The following is a 26,691-nucleotide window of genomic DNA, read 5'->3' as shown; positions in this document are numbered from 1 at the left end:
CTTGGGGATTCTCCGATAGCAGCTACCTACAGCATTACTTATACCTTGGCGATGAGAGAAGTACACATTTCATTCGTCTGAATTTTACACCAGTGGGGCTGACAGCACTGGGCTGCTTTGTGTGCTCAGCTCACTGAGGCTGGGCCGGCAGGCTGGGTATACCCAAGGCTACTGGTGAGGTTAGAGTTACCATACAGGTCCAGAGGATATAGGTTTGATGAAAACAATTATTAAAAAAAAACCAAACAAACCAGATGTACAGATGAATGAACAAGCCTCCTAAGACCCTTAACTTGATGGGGCTGATCATTTAAAAAGTAAAACTAAAATCAAATGGAAAATGACTCTTTTATGATCTCTTCTGCTTAGAGAAGCATAAAAAGATACGAGTAACAAAGTTTAGTAATAAATCCAGTTGATATGAGTTAAACTTTCATTTCTCTAAGGTTTCAGGAGCTGAAAATTCCTCTAACAGCTCTTCGGAATGAGTGAGGTATGTTTAATCTCAGAAAGCCTATGAATTGTGCAACTAATGGTGTTTCCCTCCTAGCAATTGTTCTGCCAGAGACCCCAACCCCAAATTTGTTGCCCACCTCTCACAGGGGATCACACCTTCCTTAACAGCTTGTGTCTTTGTGTGAATCTTACCCTTTGCTTTGTTCTTCAAAAACCTTTTATAGTTTCCCCTGACTGCACTGTTTCCCTGTTATCTTACTGTATTCCACGTGGTTTTGTACGCCATCGCACACCAGCCCTTTCTGACAGAAGATTAGGAGCAATTAAACGACGGCTGCTCCTGTGAGATGTCTGGACATGGGTCCCGAGGGACAACCTGGTAACACCTGGATTCTGCCTGCTCCCCTCTGGCACACACTTACACTCAGACAAGGATGACCTCACCTTTCAACCTCCCTGTTGTGCTCTTCAGAAACACACTCCCATCCCGCACGAGCTTCTTCCGCTTTAGATCCTCCTTGGCAAACATCTGACCACTCTTCATCCTCATGATCGACTTGCTATCTGTCTTTGTATAAATCTCATTTAGACGGACCTTCTTTTCATAACTTGCCACTTTGCTGTCCACAGCTCCAATCACGTCCTTCACCAGGCCCAGGGACTGAGCTAGATCTTTCTGCTCCACTTCATTGTCTGAGAAGGAAAGAATAATTCTGTTTCTAATGAGCAGGAGGAGGAGGGGGAATCCTACCTTCATGCTCCACATCCTCGTCCTCCCTCTGTGGGCACGCTGGCAGAGTGAAGCCAACACGTCCAAGGGCACGTGCCTACCCCTCGCTATGTCAGAGTTTAAATAAAGTTAGACATTTCAATTATACAGATGACATGCAATTATATGCCATGTTGTAAAGTGGAAGGAACCCAACATTTTTAGGGAGGGAGAGGAGCAACGAGTTTTTTATTTATGTCTTGGTTTTATCTAATCCTTAATGTAACTGTCTAGGAGTAGGATTAGCCAAGAGAGAAACTACTAAGTAGTGATTAAACGAGAAATAGCAGCGATTCTAGCACCTGCAGGTGGGAATCATCTCCCAGTCTAGTGACAAGTGACATGTTGTTCAGGTCACTGAACTCTCGTTGGAATCACTACATGGTCATTTCCTTTCCTTCTTGCTCTCATTCACCCTTGGTCTGGTGATCTAACATTTCATGTTTTCACTTAAGAAAACTGTTTTTAAGATAAAACACAGGATCTCTTTTAGACATTCTCTACACGGTCTCCAGTGCCGTTGGACAGACAGGAAACAGTCCACTGGCAAGCAAGACTGAGTCAAAAGAGAGACTCACCTTTGGTACACTGCAATATTCTTTGGAACAAAACTGGGTATTTGGTGATCCGCTGGGTTACAAGCAATATGCACTCTGGAATTCCAAGCCTCCGTACGACTGCACTGCTCATCTTCTTCTGCAGAGGAGTAAACCCAGTGTCAGGAACTACCCAAGGAGGAAGGCTCGGGCTAAAACTGACAGTGCCACCCTGCTCTGGACGATGATGGGGACTGTGATGTTTCACACCCGTACCTTCACAAAAGCCTGGAAGCGCTTATCCTTGGTATAAAGGTCTTTGAAGTAGTTCACAGACTGGTTGTGCTGCCCACAGAACTTGCCGTACGTCTTCTTCAAACGTTCTGCACTCTCCCCTGAAAACTGCAGAGGAAAGAGAACAGAGGTTACGCCCTGACTCAGGGTGCTAAACTCATACTACCATTTTGTCCAAAGTTCCCAGTCTACTTGTAAAACTCAAGAGAGCGGCCTCATAACTTCCCCCCAAAGATTAAAAGATTAAAATGGTATAGGAGCTTTGGAAAACCATCTGGCAGTTCCTCAAAAAGTTAAATACAGAGTTACCAGATGACCCAGCGATTCCACTCCTAGACATAAAAATGTTACATCCACATGAAAACAAGTCTACGCATGTCCACAGCAGCATTTTTCACAAAAGCCCCAGAATGGAAACAACCCAGCGCCCACCGAAGGATAAATGGATAAAATGTGGTATATACGTATGAATGAAAAAGCCAGTCACAAAGGACAACATATTGTTTTATTCCATTTATATAAAATGTTCCGAATAGGCAAATCCACAGAGGAAGCAGCTCAGTGGTTGCCTAGGGCTGGGGAGTCTGGCGCGGCGGTGACGATAAAGCACATTCTACAACTGACCGTGGGGATGGCTGCACAACTCCATGGAGACACTAAAAACCACTGAACTGTGCACTTTAAATGGGTGGGTCACATGGCATACGAATTATATTTCAATGAAGCTGTCACAGATATTTAAAAAATAATAGACACTGAAATATCTATGTACTTACTGTGCACATAAGAAACACAAAATGTGTTCTAACTTCCATTTGTCATAACATAGTAATAAAACAAAGAGACTCACTAGAATTCTTTCATGAGGTAGCGGTCTTAAAAATGTCATCTTGATAAGTTAGAAAGACATCAGAAACAGCTGCCATTACCTAGGGATCTGTTTATTCCACTTACCTCGGGCCAGCAGTTCTAACAAACCTGCATGACCCTCACATCATTCCCAAGTGTGTGCAATCTCAACAGTTCGTCTGAAGCTACGTTCCCTGTGGGGTAACCGCTGAGTTTCTGTATGTGGTCCATATGACATGTGCTAGGCATCGATTACCTCTGGACTAATAATCTCTGGAGGCAACACAATTTGATCCTTATCCCGAAACTTGAAAAAACATTCAGGGTAGCCTTTCCTTTCTCCCTTTACCAACAAAGAAGCTGAGGCATGGAAATTTTTATGTGACCTGCTCCCATCACAAAGCAGGGGCCCGAAAAGGGTAATTCTAGCGCTGGCGCGCAGAACCAACAAATGCACACCATGGGGCGAAGATCTTACTAGAGGATGTGCACAAACACAAGGAACTACAAGGTCAGAGGAGGTACCTGTGCGGGTCTGAGGGTGGAGAGCAGGGGCAGAGGAAGAAACATGGAAAATGACAGGAGGGGAGATGTTTGGGGAAGAAGGGTCCTCACTTGCAGAGCTGACTGCACCCACTTTGAGGCCCTGACCACCAGCGTGAACACATTGACCACACTGCATTTGCATTTATTTCATGACATGCCTATCTTCACTCCTAGAACATGAGTTCCATGAGGCAGAGGTCTAAACTATATTTACCTTTGTGGTTCCACATGGTATTGAGTAAATGCCCAGTAAAAACTTGAAAAATGAATGAATGAAGGCACAATGAATTAATGACAAAAGCGGTACTGGCTCAAGAATACAAGGAAAGGACATTTTCCAATCCTCAGGCAAATGTTCCAGCTAGTAAGTCTCTGCTTCTACAGTGAGGCAGCCTTGCTAGTGAGAAAGAGCTAGTCAGATGTGATGTGATGCCCCTCTGCCTGTAAAGGTCATACTAGCATTATTTTTCTTTCAAAAAGAATGTTTTAAAAAAGAAACATTTAGAAACTGCTTATGACATATACATCTGAAAGTATCAAAATAATTTTTAGCCAAATTGCTTTTGATGTAGGATTGAAACCCTACCACACCTTGATGAAAATATTAGCAAGATATATTTTATGAATTATTTTACAGATTTTTTGCTCAAGTTTTTAGGCTCAGGTGGTTTTTAGATAAATGAGCCTTTTGATTTGAGGCACAGGTTGCATTTGAGACTTCCAACAAATATTTTTTGATCTCTTAAACTACAGTATCTCTGATGTTGGTACAGACTCTGAGGAAGAAAAACTGACTTTTGTTGCATATCTACCATGTATGCTGGGTACTTTATATATACATGTCTTTTAAATTTTGGAATAGCTTAAAAGAGAAAATCTACTGTCCTCAATTACAGAAAAGGAAACTGAGGATGGGAGAGGTGAAATCCCTTGCCTAAGCTCACAGAGATCACGAGTGGCACAGTCAGGTTGTGAACCCATGGCTACGGGGCCCCCGTGTGCGCAAGAGGCACGAGGGCCCTCTTGCTGCTCACCTGGTGCACAAGCACATCCCCGATCCTCTTGATGAGAAAGTTCTTATCACTTTTATCCACCAGGGAGTCCTTCTTCCGCTCCAGGATCCTCTGAAAGAACTGGCTGTGGATACTGAGCAGCTCATCCAAACAGGGGAAGAGCTTCTCCACCATCTGCTGCTCGAAGAGCAGGTCGGCCATCATGCCCCGGCTGTACACGTCACTCATGATCTTGAGTGTGCGCAGGTGGTGGAACTCCGTCTGCATCAGCTCTGGGGGAGGGACAAGGCTCAACCGTCAGGAACGCTCTCCTGGAGGATTCTCCCGCAAAGCGTGTCTGCTGCTACTGAAAGAGCCCATTTTGTCTTAAGGTTGTTTACAGCCCAATTTAAACTTTAAAATTGGGTCAATAGCTGCCTTTTCCCTAAAGCGTTTTCATCCTATTCCTCTATTTCTCATGGGACCTCACACTATTTTCTGACAGGCATACTGCATTTCATCACTCTTAAATGGTGGTTTCCAAAGTGGTCTTCGTTGGGATTCAAGACCTTTCATAATTTACTATGTTCCTATTTCCCAGGAATGACTTGTGTTTAGTCTAGTTTCGACTGTAGCTGAGGAATTAAACTGTACTGTCATAAGAGATCTCTTTCTAGGACTATTGCATAAATAAGCACTCACATGAAATAAAATGTTCAATAAAATTAGAGAAGATAATTTTACAGAGAGAGGAAAGGATAGAAATAAGATCATGTCTCTATACCTCAAAGTTTTTAAAGAAAATCTTTGAGATGCTACATACTTGAAAACTGACTTGCTATAATGCAATAAATTACCCAATAAACAATGCCAGACAACACAAATCAAATATCAGCAGAGCACATGAAGAGTCTCACCATAAATCACTTCTTGCCGTTTGACCACATCTTTCTTCTGCTGTTTCAGAAACTTGCTGTCCACTATCTGACTCCAGGACTCTGCTTCCAGCTGCTTGGACTCAATCTCAAAGTCTCCCATTAGCTGTCCTTCATTCATGTCTGTACCTACTCCTCAAAATACAAACAAAAATTAATATCAGAATGCTGCATCTGTGACCTCTAAAAAACCTCTGCTGGGCATTCCTTGGGGTGATAATTTCATGAGACATAAACACTCTGCACCAATACAGGGATGTTCATAGAATATGTATTCTACTAGAAAAGATTTTCTTTTCAGGAGCGACATACTCTGTATTCAAGACTTTGGTTAAGGGTGATAAGTGGCACATAAATCAAAGGCGATTAAGACTTGATTCCTAAACGAAGTAGGAACTGCGGGGGGGGGTCCTGGTGACTTTACTTATTTAAGAGAGCAGGCTTACAACTGTGCCAAAAGAGCCAAAACTGAACGTGTATGAAAGTCTAGGGGAAGCAGCGGCGTCTGTACCAGAGTCTGACCACATTAAAATCAATGACATCCTTCCGTGGACAACTATCTAACAACTGGATAAGTGGGTTTACCAACTCACTATAAAGCACTGGATGCTTTACAGACAGTTTAGAGAAGCTTCCCAGGAGTCAGGACGAGGCAGGAACCATGATTCCGTCAGTGCTTGCATTCTACATGACAGCACTGAGTCTCTACAGACACACACAATACAGGCCGCAGCTTCCGCTTACCCTCATCAGTAAGAGACTCTGTTGATTCATTGACCTTGCTGATTTTATTCAGTGAGTCTGTTGAATGAGACAGGAATTTCCAGGTGTTTGATATGTTCTCATCATTGCCAACTCTGGGGACAAAAGGAAACATACTGTCAGATACATTCTGAGAAGCTCTGGTTTGTGGTCTTAAGTGAGGATCTGAGAAACGATAAAATGACAGCTGGTTGCAAATACTACACTGACTGAAGACAAATTACTTACATCAGGTAGCCAGCAATATACAACACGAACTATTAAGGAAGGCTGGAGGCATTTAACACCACTGTAAGCATGAACTTTTTGAGCCTTGGGGTTTTTTTTAACGATAGGTAGCAAGGAGAATGCTCTTCCCTCAAACTGCATACACATTATGTAAGAAACTTCTGTTTGAAACTCATGTCTAACCACTATACTTTTTCCCCGTGTTCCCTAAATGACTACAGACCAAGCACTTACATTACACTGTATTCTTTGGACTTTTCTTGACCCCCAACTCACCAGCAAGCACCTTAGGCACCCAGTAGGTGTTTGCGGTACAACACAAAAGTAAGTCAGAGTCATTTAAAACTAAATTTTATTTAAAGGCCAACTTTTAAAAGTCATAATGTAAACTAATTTGGATAACATATAACAACTTTGAAAAGAAAGCCTCTGGATAATTACAACACAAAGACAAAACAATATAAAAATACCTGAAACATTTTTTTTTTTTTAAGGAGGAAGAAACATTAGCCAGCACAGAGGTTACTAGGAAACACAGACAAAAGGAGATTTGCATCCTTCAGTTAGGAATTTTTCTCCAGCCTAGGTTAAGAGAGCTGCAAGAGATGTTTTGAGTCCTACATTTGAGATGACTTCTTTACTGGATGGGAAGGCAGGCACCTTATCCCAAGCAGCCAGCGACATCATAATCGGCTCTGTGCTAACCACAGACAGCTGAGGCCTGAAGGGTCAGGGGTCACAGCAACTTCTGGAGGGACCACAAGAGGAACTCAGTGCAGAGGAGGCACTGGGAACCTACTGTAATACCCAGCCCATTATTCACATCCATGACTTAAGAGTCAAAAGGCAAGGATGGAAAATAAGAGTAAAAAAATAAAAAAGCAAAACAAAACCAAAACTACCCCTCCCCCCAGGGTTCATCTGACCAACAGTCAGGTATGACATCCGAAAATATAAGTGGTTGCAACCAAACATTCAGAACTAAATCATCTTTTTTCCTATTCCACCTCTTATTTTGATCTAAAAATCATCCTTTTAGAAGGCAGGTTCTTCAAAAGCAGGGCCGATCATGTACAAAAGCAGAAGACAACTGGCCTGAAAATGGTGTTTAAAGGGGATCCTTGTTACTAAATGGTGATCATGACGGTGCACTGAGGTGCAACCCTCACCCCACATCTGCAACACTCAGCTGTGCACCAACCCATTACATTATACATTTTCTTCTAAAACAGTCTTTTTGCCGAATGGTGTAAATTATTATGCTCCTGTCACCGAGATGTCAACTGTGCTATCTTTGCATCCCCACTTACCCAGCAATGTTCTGAATGGAGACACTTTTGGAGAGTGAGACACTCTGCTGGGACCGTCTGTTAACAAACATGGGGGCGGCAATGGCTTCATCGGCCAGGAGGACTGCGGACCGAGGGCGCTCCTTGGGCTGGGAGGCTGTAAACAAACAGAGGACACCAAATGACCCATGCCCACCAGCACCGACTCACTGGACAAATGCCAAACAGAAGCAAACTGCTTTCAAAGAGATTTACCCTGGGAGCGTAAATGGGTACAAAAACTCTATGGAGGACAACTTGGCAATAGCTATTGAAACTGTAAATGCCTATACCTTTGATCCAGTGATTCCATTTTAGGATATGTTCATTCTATAAGATTTACTGCTTTATGTTTAACATGACACAAGTCCAAAGTTATTCAATGCAATTTGCAAAAGACTGGAAATGACACAAACTGAGTACCAAAAGAATATCAATTAATAAATCATGGTACTTCCTACACGTGAATGAATACTATGAAGCTTTAAAAGAAATGAGGACACTCCCCATGAACTGACACAGATCTGCAGGATAATTTATTAAGGGGGAAAAAAAAAACCAAGGCGCAGAATAAAGTGCGCAAAAGACCATCTTTTACAGTTTTAAAAACATAATAATAATCCAAAATGGTATTTGCTTTATTTTAATAAAGAAACTTGAAGAACAGAAATATAAAACTATGTTATGTGGTTACCTGTGGGGTGTGATGGAAATTAGGTGAGGAGGATATAGAATCGTGTGAAAGTATCACATAATTTAAAAATTTAAACTAATTCAAAGTAAGAGAAAAGGATCATAAGAATTTTTAGGATAAAAGGAGCCTCAGAGATAACTGAGGCCAGTGTTCCTTGGGAGGACCTACCAAGAAACGTGCGAGGGGTTTGTAGATATGCAAATTCCCAGCCCTCCCTGTCCTGTGGGACCTGGGAGTCTACACATTTTACCAGCTCCCCAAGTGATTCTTCCGTACAATGCCTGAGAATACAGGTTTTGAACAACTCCTTTAATTTACAGATGAGGAAAACGCAACACACGTTTGATGTCACATAGCTTATTTGTCCTCAATACTGCATATTTCTCTTGATCATGACCAAAGAGGAAACTGGAGCTCTAATTTCATGCTAAAGCAGTCACACTGGCATCTGGGTAACAAATTATTTTTCCTTGGTAACTGAGCTCCTGCCCCAGACATGACCTGCATTATCTGTCCATCCCCAGGAGCATCAGGAGCTGAAGGAATTAAGACTGGGGCAGCTGTTATGGCTTCACAGTATTACAGGATGTTTCTGACTTAATAAAATTAATAAAACCATTAATTTCCAATTCAAATTCTATTTAGAAGGTGATATATATAATAAACACCAGAAACATGCTACCCCATAACAGGACCAGACCCTTCCTGCAGGAAGCACACAAGAAACTAGCAGATGTGGGCCCTGCCCCAACAGGGAAGCAGGGCAACTTGCAGGGAAGAGAGATGCTCAAGTGTTCAAGGGTCTGGAGCACATCCTCAGCGTCTCAGAAGGGAAGCTGGCGAGCAGATAAAAGCTGATGGAGGAAGAAACACCAGTTCTTGAAGAAGAGTAAGGATGTGGATACGCTGATGGAAAAAGAGGACATTCTGTTGAGGAGAACTGTATGAAGCAAGGCAGAAACACTCGTGTGGGGCTAATGTGAAAGGGAGATAACAAGCAGGAAAGGAAGTAGAGGGTGTATATAAGTGGTCAGTGAAATGGCTGCAGAAGCAGAACAAAGGCATGTCATGAAGAGCCCTGAAAATTATAAAGAACACTTTCACCTAAAAGGCAGCATAGGGGAGGGGCAGTGAAAACAACAGCTTTCCCTTGTTGAAACCAATCCACTCCACTTAGGGAAGTTGCTAACTTTCTCTGAGCCTCAGCAACTGTATTTGTGATGACAGTAGTGGTAGCTGGTGAAAGCTAGCACTGAAGGAAGCCTACCATTAAGAACTTCACTGCCGTCATCTCCTTTAAATCTGACGACCACCTGCTGATACTATTACCATCCTTTCAGAGGAGGAAAACAAGGAACAAGGGGATTTAGTAAATGTCCAAGGTTAAGCAGCTGTTAAGTGGGGTGCTGGGTAATGATGAACCCAGTGGCAGGGCAAGAATAAAGACTCAGATGTAGAGAACAGACTTGAGGAACCAGTGCGGCGGTGGCGGCGGGGGGGAGGGAGGAGAAACTGGGACAAAGTGAGAGGTAGCACTGACACATACACACTACCAAATGTAAAATAGATGGCTAGTGGGAAGCTGCTGCATAGCACAGGGGGATCAACTTGACGATGGGTGATGACCAGAGGGGTGGGATAGGGAGGGTGGGAGGGAGGCTCAAGAGGGAGGGGATATGGGGATATATGTATAAATGCAGCTGATCTACTTTATTGTACAGCAGAAACTGGCACAACAGTGTAAAGCAACTATACTCCAATAAAGATCTGAAAAAAAAAAAGAAAGAAAAAACAACAAAAAAAAAGAGGGGTGCTGGGACTCAAACCCATACAACTTGAACCCACAATCTGTACTTTTCCCGTTGTATTACCTCAGGAATAAAACAGGGGCAAAACAAGAAAGAGGAATATATGTGGGGGTCAGAGGTAATATAATAGGTATTTTTTGGAAAGATGTTATTTTACCTGATTTGAAAGGAAAAAAAAGGTTTTTGAAATATGAGATAATGTCACAGAACAAAAGAAGTTTTTAAGGAAGATTAGACTTGTAAAAGGTATTGGAATGAGTTGGACTACTGGTTAAAGTGGTTGACAGTCGGGCACAACTTTTCTTCTAGGAATCTACATGCAAAGATGGGTAATAACCAGACTTCTAAAGGGACTCCACATCCTCCTTGGTGGCACAGTCTGTACAAGCCTGCAGGAGCTGACTGGGCACATGCAGAGCAGTCGGGCACAGGGCAGTCAGGGGGCCTCATGCTCGAGTGTGTGCATCACCGCCCTGGAGCATCTGCTAAAGCACAGGTCACTGGGCTCCACCCCAGAGTCTCCGATATAGTAGGTCTGGGTAGGGCCAAAGAACTGGCACTTCTAATTGATTATGGAGCTACACTTTGAGAAACATGGCCTGGGGCAAGTCTCACAAGGGTTCTCATAGAGCTAATTAGGGTGATACTCATTACTGCATCATTTACAGCAGGAGTCAGAAACAACTCAGATAACTGTTTTCAGGGGCACTGATAATTAAAATGTGGTATATGTTTATGAAAGAATACCACACAGCGATCTGAGACAACAGCTTACGTATAATAACACGCAAAACCATACTGAGTGGAAAAAAAGCATAATGGATAAACGTAAGTCATATCGTCCAATTTCAATTCAACACACAAAATAATAAGATATCTTCAGAGGTACACGTGTGTCTAAAGAGATGGCAGATTAGAGATGTTTACATTAAACATACTGCAGTGCATGCTTAGGAGGGGAAAGGAATGAGATAGGGAATGGAAAATGAAAAGAGGAAAATATTAAGTAAAACCAAAGTGGAGCTTTGCAGAGACTGGAGAAGACAGGTTGATGTGAATGGAAGAGGTGTGATTTACTCACTTTGTGTACCATTGAAGTCCTTGGAAAAAGAAAAAAAAAGAACTATTTTATAGCTTCACAGTTTGTCAAGAAGTTTAATAAGCAAGATTTCATATGATGCAACTGTGACAGTGCTAAAAGCAAGTTTCACCATTGGCTCACGGAAGAGAAATTTTGAGATACACAGGGCTAAGGTGCTGCCTTTTAAGCTAAGACACACACTATTCTAGAACCTTCCAGAGAGTTTGATGGCAGAAGGTCAAGCTTTTGGTCAACGAAACTGCAGCCTTCTCTAAGTTACCACAAAACAGGTATTCAAATCTTGATTATGAATAACAAACGAATACTATAGAAGTATGGTTAAGTCCCGAACCAGAGAGGATAAAAGGAATTATGAGAGGTGAGCTGAGCTACTTACACTTGTTTCTCATAATGACGGTGGGCAGTGAGGACGTGTCATGTGCCTGAAGGCTCCCTTTGGGCTGCTGAAAGAAAAAGAAAGTTTACGTGAAGACTGCATTTACAATTTATCTTCTGTCAAGTTTCAAGAGGCCTAGAGCAGGAAGCCATATGCTCCTACTTTCCTGCTCTGTTCCTACCAATGGTCCTCAGCATCCTAGTTCCAGCCACAGCCACCTCCTCCGGCTCTCTTCTGACCCCACCAAGCACTCTGATCCTGCAGATGCTGTCTCTTCTGCCTGGAATGCTCTTCTCACCTTCACAGGCACAGAGTTCTCCTATTGCAAGATAATCCCTCCCTGGTAGAGCCATCCATTAGCGTCTTTCTCCTCCTCACCCGAGGCAGTGACTGGCACCCCTTAGAATCCTGTGCACGCCTCCCCCCCCCCCCGGTTTCTTCCTTATTTATGGTCATTGTCTGCTTGTCCATCTTCCCCACCAGAGTGCTGGTTCCTTAGGAGCAGCATCTGTGCCCTTTCCGTTTCTGTTTCTCCAGTGACTCGCATTTATAAGGTGTTAAATAATTCTTAGGTAAAGTGCTAATGTTAAGACTTTTGTTGTAGCATATAACAGAGACATTTTGTGTGAGAAATTACATATTGAAGCAATTAGTCTGGGATAAACCATTAGTGAAAAGGGGTCCACTTAAAATAGAACTCCCCCTTTCAGGTTACTGATACATTCTCTTCTATGGGATATGCTACATCCCCATCATCATCCTTCTCTACAGCACATCCACAGTAACAGTGGTCTTACCAGACATCACAAAGTCAAATGCCTGTGGGATCAGGCAGGTAACAAAGGACACAGGGGAGCTGGAGGAGGAGGGAAAGAGCGGTCTGGGGCCCGCACATCTTGTCTAGAGGAGGCAGTGGCCCCTCAGCTGCAGTGGATTGTCGCTCGACATCCACCTCCCCAGCATTTACGGACCTACAGGCCAGGTACTGTTCTATGTGCTTAGGAGATATCAACGGGTCAAGCACTCCTGACTTTGGACTGCTTGGCAACTTTGGTGCTTACACTGGGTGGGGGGAGGAAGTGGGGGGAAGGTACAAATCATAAAAAGTAAATGTAATAAATAAACACAGACTGTTAAATAGACCCTAAGGTGAGAAGTACTATGGAAAAAAAAGAATAAGAGCAAGGTGGAAATTGGGAATGCTGGGTAAGGGGAATTATCAGGGCTGTGAGATCTTCCATTTTTTTTCTGGAGAAATTAGAAATCCAAATTGGTGTGAAATACAATTTTTCAATAAATACACCAAAAAAATTACTCTATAAGCCAAACAAATTTAATGTCCGTGGACTGAATAAGACCTGGGGTACAGAAGTCTATCATCCTTTCACTTGTTCAATGCTTCTCGAAGTGTGATCCTTGGTCTAGCAGCACCAGCTTCATCTTGGAACTTATTAGAAAGGCAAATTCCTGGGCCCCACCCGTCCCAGAATTGGAAACTCTGGGAGTGGGGCCCAGTGTGGTCTTCTAAAGCCCCCAGGTGATTCTGATGCACACTCAAGTTTGAGGCCACCACACTAGATAAATGTGATTGGTTACTGGAAGCTCATAGCACGCTGAGCATCTGTGTAGACAGAGCTGGAGAGCACTCTTCTGACAAGGAACAAAGACATTTATGAGTGACTACAAAGCTGAAAACCACACAGGCCACCTAAATGTCCATCTGTCCGTAGCCCTGTACTCTTTAAGGGCCTCTGATACGCAGCGCATGTTATCACGCAGCTGCATACTCACAGCACACAGCACCATACGCTTCTACCCCTGTCATGTGATCCACAAGAGCCCGTGAGAAAAGTGCTGCCAGACAGGCTGGTTTAACGTGACACTCCCCAGCCCATCAACATGTCAGAGCCCCTGATTTCCACCTGCTGCCCTCATGGGCCAGAAGGAGGAAGCCAGATGTGTGAATAGCAGAGTAGGTCCCCAGACACGGTTAAGAAGAAAACCACTTCAAAGGTGACACAGATTAAAATCACAGAGAAATGTGTATTTAACATGGAGAAGTTCCCAAAGCATTTTATCTTCCAAAAGACACCAATTCCTGATGTGTTAAGAAGAGGAAAATCATTTCTCGTTATTTTAGTCTCATAGTAGGTACCGAATGATTAAAATAAAAACTATAACCCCAAGTCTCCCAACTTTGAAGATTTTATTGGTTTAGTCAGAAATGTCTTACCTTCATTTTCACCTTTGCACAGGAGGCCAGACTTTCTCTACAGCCTTTGTGGACAAAAGCACTGCAATCTGAAAAGAGAGCAAAACCCCAGGTGACATTAATACACAGCAAACAGATCCCCGAGACTGACTTTCTGCTGCCGCAGTAACCTATGGATTTCCAGGTGAAGGCACTCACACATCAGAAGGTGACTAACCGAAATTACAGACTGCAGCTCTCTTCTAGGAAGCAGGCATGTGCTGTCATGTGGAGGAGGAGAAACAAGAGCGGATGTAATTTCCGATTAATAAAAACTAGAAATCTGGAACTTCTCAGGCAGGAAGCTGAGAGGTTACCAAAACTAAAAGCGAAAGCATCTGCTGTCACAATATGTAAGTCTAAGTTACAAATAACACATAAGTGATATGTATTTACATATAGACATTTACATATATGTACAACAACATCCACAAATAATACATAAATACAGCCCTTTAACAGGGGCTGTGAAATTTGTATGACTGTGTCAAACGTGGAGTGTGAATGTGAAAACCTACCTGTTTATGTCCTTCAACTTGGGATCCTGACTACCCTGAGCTTTCTGCAACACCCCGAGTCAAGAGCCACAGAAGAAAGGTCATCAGAACCACCCCAAAACCCCTCTGGGAACCCTGACTCAAGAGAAAGTGGGAGACTTCCTAAAGGATGAGCAGAGATTTCCCGAAAGATGAAGCAGAGCCCACGATCTGTCAAGGACACGATTTTTATCTCAATTCTTACTTCTCATTCCTTGGCCCACAAGGGCCACTGATGTAAAAACCCTGCCCTCTGCTGTGGCCTGTGCCTCACGAGGGTCATCATCAGTTTGTACTGCTGCCGTGAAGTCATAAAACGGAACTGCGCCAGGAGGCCAGAGGTGAAGTGAAATAAAAGATCTGTCTGCAGGGACTCTCCATGACAAAAGCCTCCCCCGGGAAAGACTCCCTGAGAAAATCAACCAGATACCACCCATAAGGCAACGTTTCACACTCTGATTGAGGAAGCACCACACGTCCTGCCTATTAACCCATGAGTCATGGGCCAGGATTCTCTCCTGGCCCCTACGTAGGGCTGCGAGGATACTAGAGTGGAGACTGACAGAATCCCAGACCCCTCGTTCCTTCCTCAGTGCCTACTTGGTTCACAGGTCTCTTCCCTAACACCACTAGTCTCAATGCACTGGATAATCTTACAGTTTTCTCCTCCACTGAGTGCTCCTCTAGGGCAGGGTCCCTTCACCTGCTGCTGAATCTTTAATTTGGTCTCCTTAGCATAGTGCCTGGCTCATGCCACCTATTCAAGTGTCTGTTTGAGACTTTAAAAGCCAAGTGCCCTGACACAACCTTGATTACAGTATGTCAAATATCAACTTACTAACACTACAAGGAGTACGAGAAGAACAGCCATCACACCAAATGTGATTTAGGTCCTGGCTCTCATAATTAATGTGACCTATGCAAGTTCCTCTATAGGCCTGTTCCCTCAGATCTATAAAATGAAAGGAAGCCCCACATTTTCCCCCAAGTTCCTTTTCTCTGTGATTCTATAAAGACTCCTTATGCTACATAATTTTTCAAAGTAAATCCACTGGATTGTTCTATAAGGTTCACGTTACAGAAGACTTTTCAACTTCTTAGTCATCTGAACTGTCACTAGGACAGACCCATCCTTCAGGGCACAGTTTGGGAAAGTTCTAACTGGAGGAACCTTGGCTGACGTGATCTCCATAAAAGAGGTGATCGGGAGCAACTCTACTTTTGTCAACAGGATGGCCCAAAGCAGGAACTAGTCTGGAAGTGGGGCGGGGTGAAGCATTATTCTGGGCCTTTTGCTCTGAAGCCTTCTATCTAGCTACCCTCTTCTAGCTCCACCCCATGTGAAATTCACTGTCTGGTCATGTTTCTGATGTTAATCAATCAGAAGAGACGTCCAAGTTCATTCACCAATGGCAGCATGAGGAGAGATGCTCCTGGGAAAGGCTCACTCAGGGAATCAACAAGAGGAAAAAACCTGGCAGGTCTGATCTCAGTCACAACCCTATTCTTGCTTCCACTGTTTTCTTCTCCAGGAGGAGACCACAAGGAAGCTATGGGGATGCTCTGCTCCCTGCAATTTCTACAGTTTGTGATCATGACCATTTCCACATAAGTCGTGAAGCTGTTCTATAAGTTGTCAGCAGTTATAAAAGGGTTATGTATCACTGAATATTAATGCCAGAGTTTCTCAGCAACATCCCTTTCTGGGTACAAGGGAAGCCTCTGCAGGAAAGAGACCCCTGGGGAGTGACTCATTCTAATCAGCAAGAGGAAACATTTTGAGGATATTTTTCTCAAGAACCAAAAACTGCTGGCCTTCATTAAACTGTCTAGTTCTCTGCTACTTGAAACTAGGATAAATTTTGATAAAAGAAATCGTCTCACTACTCGGAGAAAAAAGCAGACTTGCAAATAAAAATCCTCATAACTCCTGAGATGCCAGTGCTGTTATGCTCTTCTATACATCATGCAGTGTAACTCATACTCCAGGATCTAGATTCTGGTGAACTTTGGCTAAAGACTTTAAGTCCCACTAGCCAATGGTCTTCCAGAGAGGGTCAAAGAGGCAACAGGTGGGCTGGACCATTTGTCTTTATTTAATTTGTATTCAAAATTTCTTGCCCCTCACGTCTCAGAAACTCTTCTGATGGCGCCCCATCACGTTTAGGATAGAGCCCAAACTTCTTCCTTAGCTTGGTAGGGCCCATCACGTGCTTCTAGCCCCTTGCCATGTTCTGCCACACCTCTGAGCTCTGAACAAACTTGTTTCCTGCACGTGCGTCCCTTTCCCTCTTTTCCTTCCCTGACTAGGCTGGCAGGACTCAGCTCTCTGACGTCTTCTCTGAGTCTCCCAGGGAAGACCAGCCTCCCCACGACCTCTGTGCTTCTGGTATTCCACGCTTGCCTCCATCGTGGTACTGTACTGTGAGGGCCACACTCTTTCACGGGAGCGAAAACTCCTGGAGGGAGTCTAACTCTGTCTTTCTAAATTTTATATCCTTACCTCCAGCCTCGGGCCCACAGTAAGCACTAGATGTCTGAAGGGAAAAGGGTGGAAAGGTGAGGTCCAAGATACTGGACTCACAGCAAGAAGTATAACAAAGCGGTTGAGGCAAACATCTATATTCATTTTCTACTAGGACAGAATGTGTTTCCTCCCATTAGCCCCACAACCCCTACTCAGGGTACGTGTCTCCCCTCCCATGCTACACAGATGCCTGGGCCATGCAGTAGTCTTATTGACCCATCATCTCTTTCTCACGCACTGGCTTCTCAGCTCCCTTCCCCATCTTCTCCCTCTGTCTCTCACATATATCTCCTTTAATCCCATTCTTCCTTACCCTCTCTCAAGAGTCTAGCCTAGGTACCCTAGGAGGACCTCTTCTTCACTCCATTTTAGACAAAATATACTTTAAAACATGGGCGATGAGACTATGAGGAAAACTAATAAATTCATATCATGGACAAAGAAAACAACACATTTCAAAATGGAATTAAACGCAGAGCCACATCCAACAACACTATCTTAAAAATGTTTAAAACTCCTCATAAACCAGTAAGGCAAAGAATCAAACAGAAACATGGTACAAAGACTATGAACAGGCAATTCACAAAAAACACAAAATGGTGCTCAAGCTCTCTAGAAATCAGAGAAACGCAAACTGAAGCAATAAAGAAATATCATTTCACATCCAACCAGGTTGGCCAAAATAAAAGCCTGCCAGTTCTAGGTATCGCTGAGGATACAGTGATGCACGAGCTCGCATCAACTGCCGATGGATGGTACATCCATTCTGGAGACTAATTTGGCAACAACTAGTAAAGGTGAAAATGTGCTCACTTTATTATGACTCAGCAATTCCCTTCTTGGTATATAGCCTGGTGATACACACAAGTACATAAGGATGTTCCCTGCAGCACTGTTTGTAACAGGCAGAAATTGGAAATAACCCCAACGACTTCGAAGTGGAACAGACTTGATATATTCATAAAATGAAACAGCATATAAGAGTTAGAAGTCAATGATCTAGATCCACCTGTTTCAATATTCTGCCTGGATCCCCCAAATATGATGCTGAGAATAAAGCAAGTTACAGAATGAGAGATACTGTGTGGTACCACTTATATAAACTAAAACCAAAAAATTCTAGTATTGTTTGTATATGAGATAGTTATAAAACACAGGCTACATATACACTGAATTCATAATAGTGTTTGTCTTGGGGTGGAAGAAAGAGGAATGGGATTAGGCAGGGAAACGGGACTTCAACCTTAACTATAATGGTTTATTCAAAACTGAAAAATACTCTAAAGTAATATGGCAAAATGTTACATTTTTTTTTTCACTTTGAGTAATGAGTACCCAGGTGTTGGTTATACTACTTTATACTAGTATGTTCTTTTTTAAAACCGAAATTCTAATTCCTTCAAAGTTCCTTGGATTTCCTTATCCTTAAAAAAAAAAGAAAGAAAAAAGAAAAAAGAAAACAAAGGAAAAAAGATTAATCACATTTGTGATAAATTTAAAATAATTTTAAATTAATTTTATTGTCATATTCCAGTTACAAAAGAGCATTTTCTCCTTTGCTGTAATGAAAATCGATATTTTAGGCATGAATGGGCAACACAGCGTGGTGGATCTGCTTGGGAACTTGACACTAATTCTGACCTACAAAAGTGACCAATTGGCACACACAACGTGGACAGAACTTGTTTTCAAGTTGCATTCTTCCTGTTCCTTTTCTGCCCCTCAGTTCCATCACCCTAAGAGAATTCAACAATGGGAATGGTGTAATCATTTTTAAACAGATTTTAGCAATATTCAAGTTCTCAGGCTAGTGTCTGAGATTTAAAAGACAACTCCAATGCATGAATCATAAAAGCAGAAGTAATACTAAAAATGCACTTCCGGTAAACAACTTTTCACACAAATCTACTTTTTTTCATTAACTGAGACATGTCTCCAAACCCACAACCCAGTTGAAAATTTTAATATACTTTATAACATGGTCATAAGTCTTAGAGATAAACAGTTTGCATGGATGTCTGCTTAACTTACTCAAGTACCTACTTGAAAAACCACTCAACTTGTTACCAAGCTTTCCTGGACTCAGTTCACGGCAATGGTTTTAGTGGTGTACGTGGGTGATTTAGAAACTTTGGCCCCACTGACAACAGCCAAAGTTGTGAGGTTAAAACCTCTGTTTTGGAAAACACACAATTACCAAAAACATAAGAATCGAAGACAAATCTAATACACTTTCAAGCTCTCTGCCACAAACTATACCATGTTGTTAGGGAGATCAAAGAATTATTTGGCCTTTTATTTTACTGATTTTTCAAAAAGATTTCCTAATAGCAGTAAACAATATGCTTTCATTCTTCAAAGTTCTTCAAAAAGGTCTTGGCACAGTGGTTTATGGGAACAGAGCGGACCCCTAATTAGACTCCTCTGAATGTAAAAGCAAACAGCCCAGGCTTAACTTCTTTTCTTGCTACAAGGAGGCATCAAATGAAAGAATACGAAGGAAAACCCACATGACTGGGAGCTATCATCTACTTTTTGCTGCATTTTTTTTTTAACCTCTGCCACCAGATCTTTGGTGAACTGTTATATACTATTCACTTTCTCTTTCAGCAGAAAAATCAAACAACCCATCAGAGAGACTGGCTTAAGAAAATCAGCATTAAGAGGGGTAAGAGTAGTGGCCATGCCAAATTGAAATGAAATTACAGAATGGCATGAACATTCCAGGTCTGCCTGTTAAGGGATATGAAAGAAGAGCTCTTCCAAAACTTCAGTCCAGTGAGGGAGGTGCTGAGGAGCTCTGACTACGCTGCCCCCTAGAGACAGGTGTGAGCAGCAAAATCCATTGGGAGAAAATTTTCTGATCCTTCTTAAGGATACAGGTTGGAGAATTTTTTACCTTTAAGGAAAGGTGCAACTTCTTCCTATCGTGTCAACACTAACCAAGAAAACTCAAACAAAACAACAACAACAAAACATTTAAATATCAACAATTTAGACACACATGCTCCAAAACTATTCCCACAACTTCTTGTTTAAATTCTTTGGGGAGTGTGAGGCACTGCCTGGTCTGGACTGATATAGCGTAGATACGAAAGGCTTGTTAAGATATTCTCAGTAGCTGGTGTAATAACCACAACGCTGATGTACAGGGCAAGAGGAAAGCCACAAAAAAGAGCCCAATCATCTTAGCTGAAGTGCTCAGCTAACAGCAATTTTCATAAGAACACTGCTAAACAAGCAAACAAATAAAAACCAAAATGAAAGTTCTCTGTTTGGATAAGAATTGATCTTGTTGCTTATGCTCTTCCACCTTCCTTTTCCCTAAGTAAACTTCTTTTCTTTAATCAGTTATATGTATTTTACTATCTAAGCAATGAACTCTAAATGCGAGCAAACTGCCTATCTAGAGAGCTGCCTTTCCGAAGAAAATCTAAAGCAGAATCCAACCATTATACACATTCTAAACTCTTACATTTCTTAAATTGCAGCTGGTCTACTTGTTTATTTTTTTAATCAAGAGAAGCAACCTACCACAAAAGTACTCAGAAGCTGCTAACCAGACAGAAAATAAATCCACAATAATCTCAAGATCATTTTACATCTGTTTAAAGCAAACAAAACAGAACCACTGGCAAGATTCAAAACCCCAAACATAACGGAGTCCTTACTCTGAAGGACTCCGCCAAACATTCCAAAGACCAAATTATTCGTGGCAGCTGGAAAGAACAGCTGATCATGCAAGGGAAACTTTACATAACTGCAAGAAGTAAGAACTGGAAAGGCGCTCTTCTCCTTCTCCACTTAAATCACCAAAATCCTAAAATATGAGCGGAGTTTTGGCTGAGTTAAAAACAACAAACAAACAAACAAACAAAGAGAAAAACCAACCCCCCACAAACCCCCAAGTCTCCCCTACATGGCTCTGGAGCAGCCCCAACGAGGGGCTCGTGTCCCTGCCTTCACCACCTGGTCGCTCTCGGGGGTGGGCTGCAGAGGAACGACCGCGTGGCTCTGCTCCTGCTGCCTGCTGTTGCTAGCACCTGCGATCGTGACCATCTCCACCGGAGCCCACCTGAGGGACTCAGCTTTCACCATGACGGTGACTTCAGACTGGTCCAGGTGCATTCCAGTGGGGTCAAGAGATGTTGATTTGTTTGAAAAACTCAATCCTGCTGAATTTCTTAATATTTGCATGCAGAAAGATATTAAAGCAACTAAAGACATTTGAAAGACAGGCAAAGGTCAACATCAGCCATCAACACACACAACCCTGATGGACCACGTCATGGCTGATCTTTCTAAACCACGCGTCAAAACCAATGGAGCAGCCACTTGGGGTCTGAGGCTCCAGGGTCAGCAAACAGGGTTATGTTAAACCAAGAAAGGGAAGCCAAGAGCATGAGGGTTTCCTGGGAGGGAAATGAACTGGAGGGATGCTATGTTTTCTGAGACCTCTGGGAAGATCCTGGACATGAGAGGGGATGGAGGGAAGGGGAAAAAGATTCAGAGTCCCCAAATTACTCATATTTTCCACTTCCTGCCAAGATTATAGGTGGAGCTTCACACACACAAACATGCACTGCAGGCACTGTTCTTCAGGAAGCTGGAGAAAATCAGCCCATTACTCTTGCTCCTTTGGGAAGGTGACTACATATTGTTCCTTTGCTCTCAAGCTTTGATTTCTTTCCTCTTTTTATAAGTGGCAGTCTGCACCTGAGCTTAATGCTACCACGGAATGTTGAGCTTCTTTCAACATTAACTCTGGAGCAGACTGCAAAGCTATAGTTGAGACAGGGAGCCTCAAGTTTCTGAGGTGGGGTGGCACACAAACTAAAAATGTAGTTCTGCACCTTAGATGCATGCTAGGGTAACAATCAGGCCCTATCAAACAGTTCCTTTCTGCCGTCTGATTCTTTCACCTTAAACTTAAAAACATTAACCCTTCTTCCTTGTTTGGCTGAGCAGCAGAACTAAGATAACCTGTGACACTTTTAGTTAGATCAAGTGATTTCCATAAATCAAAGAACCGCTGGCAGAGGACATTATGACGATACTTCCTCCCCTAGACGTATTCTCCAAACAGAAAAGATGCTTGTGATGACACACTGGGCTTCACGAAATAACCTGCTTCCAGGAGAGACAGACATCTGGGGTGACTTAATATTAAAAATTACAAATTAAACCAAAAAACCCCATCCTACTTATTATAAACATTGTTAGCATAAAACTAGTAGTCAACCTGCTAATTTACTGGTTTTCTACTTTTTAAAAAGTCTTAAATAAAATACTGTTATATTGTGTGCTATCAAATATGTAAAATATTTAGTATAGATAAATTTGAATTATAATTTTAACATTTACTTTTGTAGTTAATAAAAGAGAACAATGAAGTAGTTTTGATGGATCCAAAAATGAGAAATCAGGTGCATATTATACTTGCAGTTCACATATCTACCTCAGCATCTAATTTATGTCTGTATTTAGTTTTGCATACATAATACTGAGAATAGTATCTTCATTTTCATAGGTAAATAGATACAAATATTAGCAGTTAAAAAAAAAAAAGGCTTGCCTTACAATCGTATTACATTCTTCAGTTACTTCAAGATAGAAGGAAAAATCCAAACATGTAGACAGATGGCTAAAGTTAGTATGATGTTAAAATCTGGTACACTTTTGAGCATGTATATTTTTAAGTGGGCTTCAAATTACGAGGGTGAGTCAAAAATTATCCTCACTCTGGTTATATTAAAACTTCTGTTGGCCACGCTGTCTTATCGGCGCTTTCCGTTCAAGGCTACTGTCTCCCCAGTCACTGCTGTGCAGGTGTGAACATGTTACAACAGTTCATTTGCAACTGTGGTGCGAGCAAAAATGGATGCTCCACTTGTGACGTGCGTGAAAGAAGAGCATTGTGCAGTGATTTGTTTTTTGTGGTCTGAGGGTGTACCTGGTGCCGTTATTTACCAAAGACTTTGTGTGTAGTATGGAGAAAGTATTTTGTTGCGAAGAAGTGTGTATGAATGGATAGAGAAGTTCAAGGAAGGTCACACAAGTGTTAGCCATCAAGAAGGAGCCGGACACCCATCCACAACCATGGCTGACGACAACACTGAGCGTACAGGTGAAATGATTCTGTCAAACAGACGGGTGACAGTGGATTATGCGGCAAATCATTTGCAAATCAGTCGTGGCTCTGCCTATGAAACAATGCACGACAGACTGAGGTTTCGAAAAGTTTGTGCTGAAACCTAAACTTCAGACTAAACACAGAGGACTGCTCTCCAAGGGCGCTATGATCTTGCATGACAATGCACGTCCGAACACTTCTGCCCACACAGTTGACACTCTGCAAAACCTTTGTTTTGAGGTGTGAAAGCATCCTCCCTATAGTCCTTAACTTGCTCCATCGGACTTTCACCTGTTTGGTCCCCTGAAAACAGCCCTATGAAGACAAATATTCACTTCTGATGAAGTGAAGAGAGCAGTGCATTTGTGGCCTGCACCTCAAACTATAACATTTTAAAACGAGGGAATATGAAAGCTTGTTGACAAATGAACAATGTGTATTGAAAAGTAAGGCGATTATGTCGAAAAATTATGTATTTGTCTTTTCTAAAAGTTAATTAAAATAAATTCTACAGCCAGAGTGTGGATAATTTTTGACTCAACCTCGTAGGTTAAAAAAACATTCTGAAAACCACTGTCCTATTTATCAAACTATTTTGAGACGTGTGGTTGAGAACTTTAGTCTGCAAGTCTTCAAACTTGTTAAGCCTGGTTTTCCCTCATCAGTACCAGACCCCACACAAGTGATTCTCTGTAGGTTGCTCTGGTATCCTTGGGCCACAGATGTTTCCAAGAGGTACCTTGGGTCCCCTCTCCAGGGGGAGTTCTGCCACATTCTATACTGAAAGCATAAGCAGTTCAACAGTCTGAGGTGCCCTAGCTGTATTTCACCATGGAGTGAGTCCAAGAAAAGAGAATTTCTATTTATGTTTAACAGGAAAAGGTACGAAGAAAACAAAAATGAGTTTAGGATGCCTGGTTAAAAGAGGCGTGTTCTCCTACATCATAGTGGGTGTTTTTGCTGTCTGACAAATCAATCATATGCCAGTTGCAGGTACAATTCTGAGTCACTGTTGTCTAACAGACTAACATCACAGTCAAGGAAAGTAAAATGTAACTCTTAACCTGGAGATAATGTATATGCAAAAATCTATGACAGTAATAAGATGTTTCTCACACTGACATACATTAGACTATTTTTCCTGCATTTAAATTGAAAAGTTATCTGGACCTAGTCAAGGAAAGAGTCATCCATTCACTATAACCATAAGCCTTTGGTCCTCTATAGCACAAAGAAAAGGATTCTTTGGGTCTTCAAACAAGATTTTCCTCCTCTTTTGTCCCTAAACCTTCTGATAATATTTCACATCACAACTCAGAACTGAGAGCTGGTGGAATCCACGATACTGCTTCTTATTCACACTGGTGCTATCAGGAACAGTGACAGCACAACTCTCTGTACGTCTTCTGTCAGGCTGACTGCTTTCCAGAGATAACTTTGCTCTTTGTTATTAAGTTCTTCAGTCAACGCCAACATATTTTGCTCTTTCATCAGAGACCAGCTGACAACCAGGAAAACCTTTGACATTACCAATAATCTGATGTTTACTTTTTTTTTTTAACTCAGAGAAACAACATTTGAGTACAGTCTTAAAAAATTCAAACACAAAAGTATAAAATAAAAACTTAGTCCCCTTCAATCTCTCCTCTCCTAATCTCTTTTTCAAATCATTAACAGTTTGGTGTGTATCCTTTTAGATATTCTCATATATCTATGCAAACAATTACTGTTCACTTATCTGTTTTCTATAAATTGTAGTCATACATACAGTTTTATTTATTGCCTTTCAAGTTCTCAAAATGTCTTGGAAGTCTGTCTGTACTTGCAGATCTATCCCAGTGGTTGGCAAACCATGGTCTGGGGGCCAAAGTCAGCCCACATCTGTTTTGTAAATATGGACTTAGTGGAACACAGTCAAGTTCACATTTATGTCTTGTCTGTGGCTGCTTTTGTGCTGCAAGAGCTCAGTAGGGTAGTCACCACAGACACCTAATAGCATGCAAAGCCTAATGTATTTACTATCAGTTCCTTCACAGAACAAGTTTGCCGACCTTTGATCTATTCTATTTTTACTGTTGGCCTAACATTCCACCCAATGAATACATTACATTTTATTGTTGGATATTTAGCTCCTTTAAAATTTTCCACAATATGAATAATGCTGCAATGAGTAAGTACCAAGGATTATTATACCTTGAGAGCGCTTCTTATAAGCCGCTGTGTAATAAGCAACTTGGGAAAGGTGCCTCTAATTACATATTCCAACCACTAAAAAGAAAGGATCATCATGTGATGTGATAGAGGTGCTAAATATGGCTACAAGAGCCATCAGATTACAATATATAAATGCATCAAATTAACACTATGCACTCTCCACATATATTCAGTTTAAAAAAAAAAAGAGTAAGAAAGGTGCCTGGCACATAGGGCTGCTCAATGAATATTTGCTGAAGAACTGCTTTTGAATGAATCACAGTGCCTTGCAGAGTTCAGGTAACTGATCTCTGTTGAAAAACTTCATTTAAGATAAGAAACTCAAATGCATACTTACTGACACTTAAATGTAAGAAAAAAAATATATATATAGTCTGAAGTCATCAAGATCTCCTAGAACATTCACCCAGCTCTCTCCCTACAAATAAATATAAATATATAAATATAAATCAGAACAATCCACTGATGATGCAAACACTGAAGTATGAGAAAAATCTCCATGAAGATTCTTCAAGAACTACTTTCATTCTTGAAGTTTTATTCAGTTATTTTTCAAACCTACCCCTTGGCTGTGTAGTACTCTGCGCAGTAGAGGACGTCCCCCTCACTCGAGGAGAGGATACATGGTCTCAGGGCACACAGTGGGAGCTGGAACTGAGACCCCGGAATAAAGCCAAGAGCTTTAAAGTAAAGACTGTAACAGCCATGCTGTTACAGCCTGGAGAAAGTCCATTTCCTGGCCCTGCAGAAGCAGCAAGCAAACCTGTCCTCCCAGGACCCGGAGTGAGTGCTCTGTATTACATACGAATCCAGGGTCCAGATTTACACCATTCATATCTCCTGGAACCCTGAGTTAAGAAATCTTCTCTAGAGGTTTAATGGAATCCCAATCTAGGAATGATGAAACCCTGAGAGATTCAAGCTGAAACAAATGCAAAACTGCTGCATTTGTGACACAGGGTCACTGTGACAAAACAGTGAATCTAGAGGTTCCCACAGGAGGGAAAGGAGTCTTATACAGTGAAGCTGAACTTACAATAAAAAAACAACAACAAAAAAAAACCCAGATACCATGTAAGGAAGTAAACCACCATGAAGAAGCATTAGCAAATGCACAGGCAAGAGAAGGTGTTGAGAGTTATTAAAAGGTTGAAATGAGTAAAGTCCCTAATGAAGAACAGGATGTATACTGCTCGGGGATTTTCTTTTCTGCATGCTTAGTTCTGTATTTTCTACAAAATATATTTTATTGAAAATACACATTTAAAAATTATGTTTATAGCAGAAAGCAAGTGTTCAGTCTGCTGTACTGATGAAGTTCCCTGAATATCAATTTCATGCTGCCAATCAAGAAA

General features: G+C 41.8%; 1 protein-coding gene across 8 annotated transcripts in view; it reads right to left on the bottom strand.

Annotated features, from left to right (window-relative positions):
- AKAP13 (A-kinase anchoring protein 13) overlaps positions 1-26,691 on the bottom strand; it is a 334,648-nt gene that overhangs the window by 21,399 nt on the left and 286,558 nt on the right. For 5 of the 8 annotated variants that reach the window (XM_057725147.1, XM_057725150.1, XM_057725151.1 and 2 more), the window contains 9 exons: positions 13,909-13,976; positions 11,676-11,742; positions 7,678-7,813; positions 6,122-6,234; positions 5,360-5,512; positions 4,485-4,735; positions 2,038-2,163; positions 1,804-1,921; positions 901-1,149 (listed from right to left, as the gene is read on the bottom strand). In XM_057725147.1, the coding sequence (XP_057581130.1) occupies positions 901-1,149; positions 1,804-1,921; positions 2,038-2,163; positions 4,485-4,735; positions 5,360-5,512; positions 6,122-6,234; positions 7,678-7,813; positions 11,676-11,742; positions 13,909-13,976 (1,281 nt within the window). The remainder of the gene's footprint in view (positions 1-900; positions 1,150-1,803; positions 1,922-2,037; positions 2,164-4,484; positions 4,736-5,359; positions 5,513-6,121; positions 6,235-7,677; positions 7,814-11,675; positions 11,743-13,908; positions 13,977-26,691) is intronic. The other 3 variants (XM_057725149.1, XM_057725154.1, XM_057725148.1) reach the window with 2 other exon arrangements.

Source organism: Hippopotamus amphibius, chromosome 2 (genome assembly GCF_030028045.1).
Source record: "Hippopotamus amphibius kiboko isolate mHipAmp2 chromosome 2, mHipAmp2.hap2, whole genome shotgun sequence".
NCBI classification, from domain to species: domain Eukaryota; kingdom Metazoa; phylum Chordata; class Mammalia; order Artiodactyla; family Hippopotamidae; genus Hippopotamus; species Hippopotamus amphibius.
This window is presented reverse-complemented; position numbering and strand designations above follow the sequence as displayed.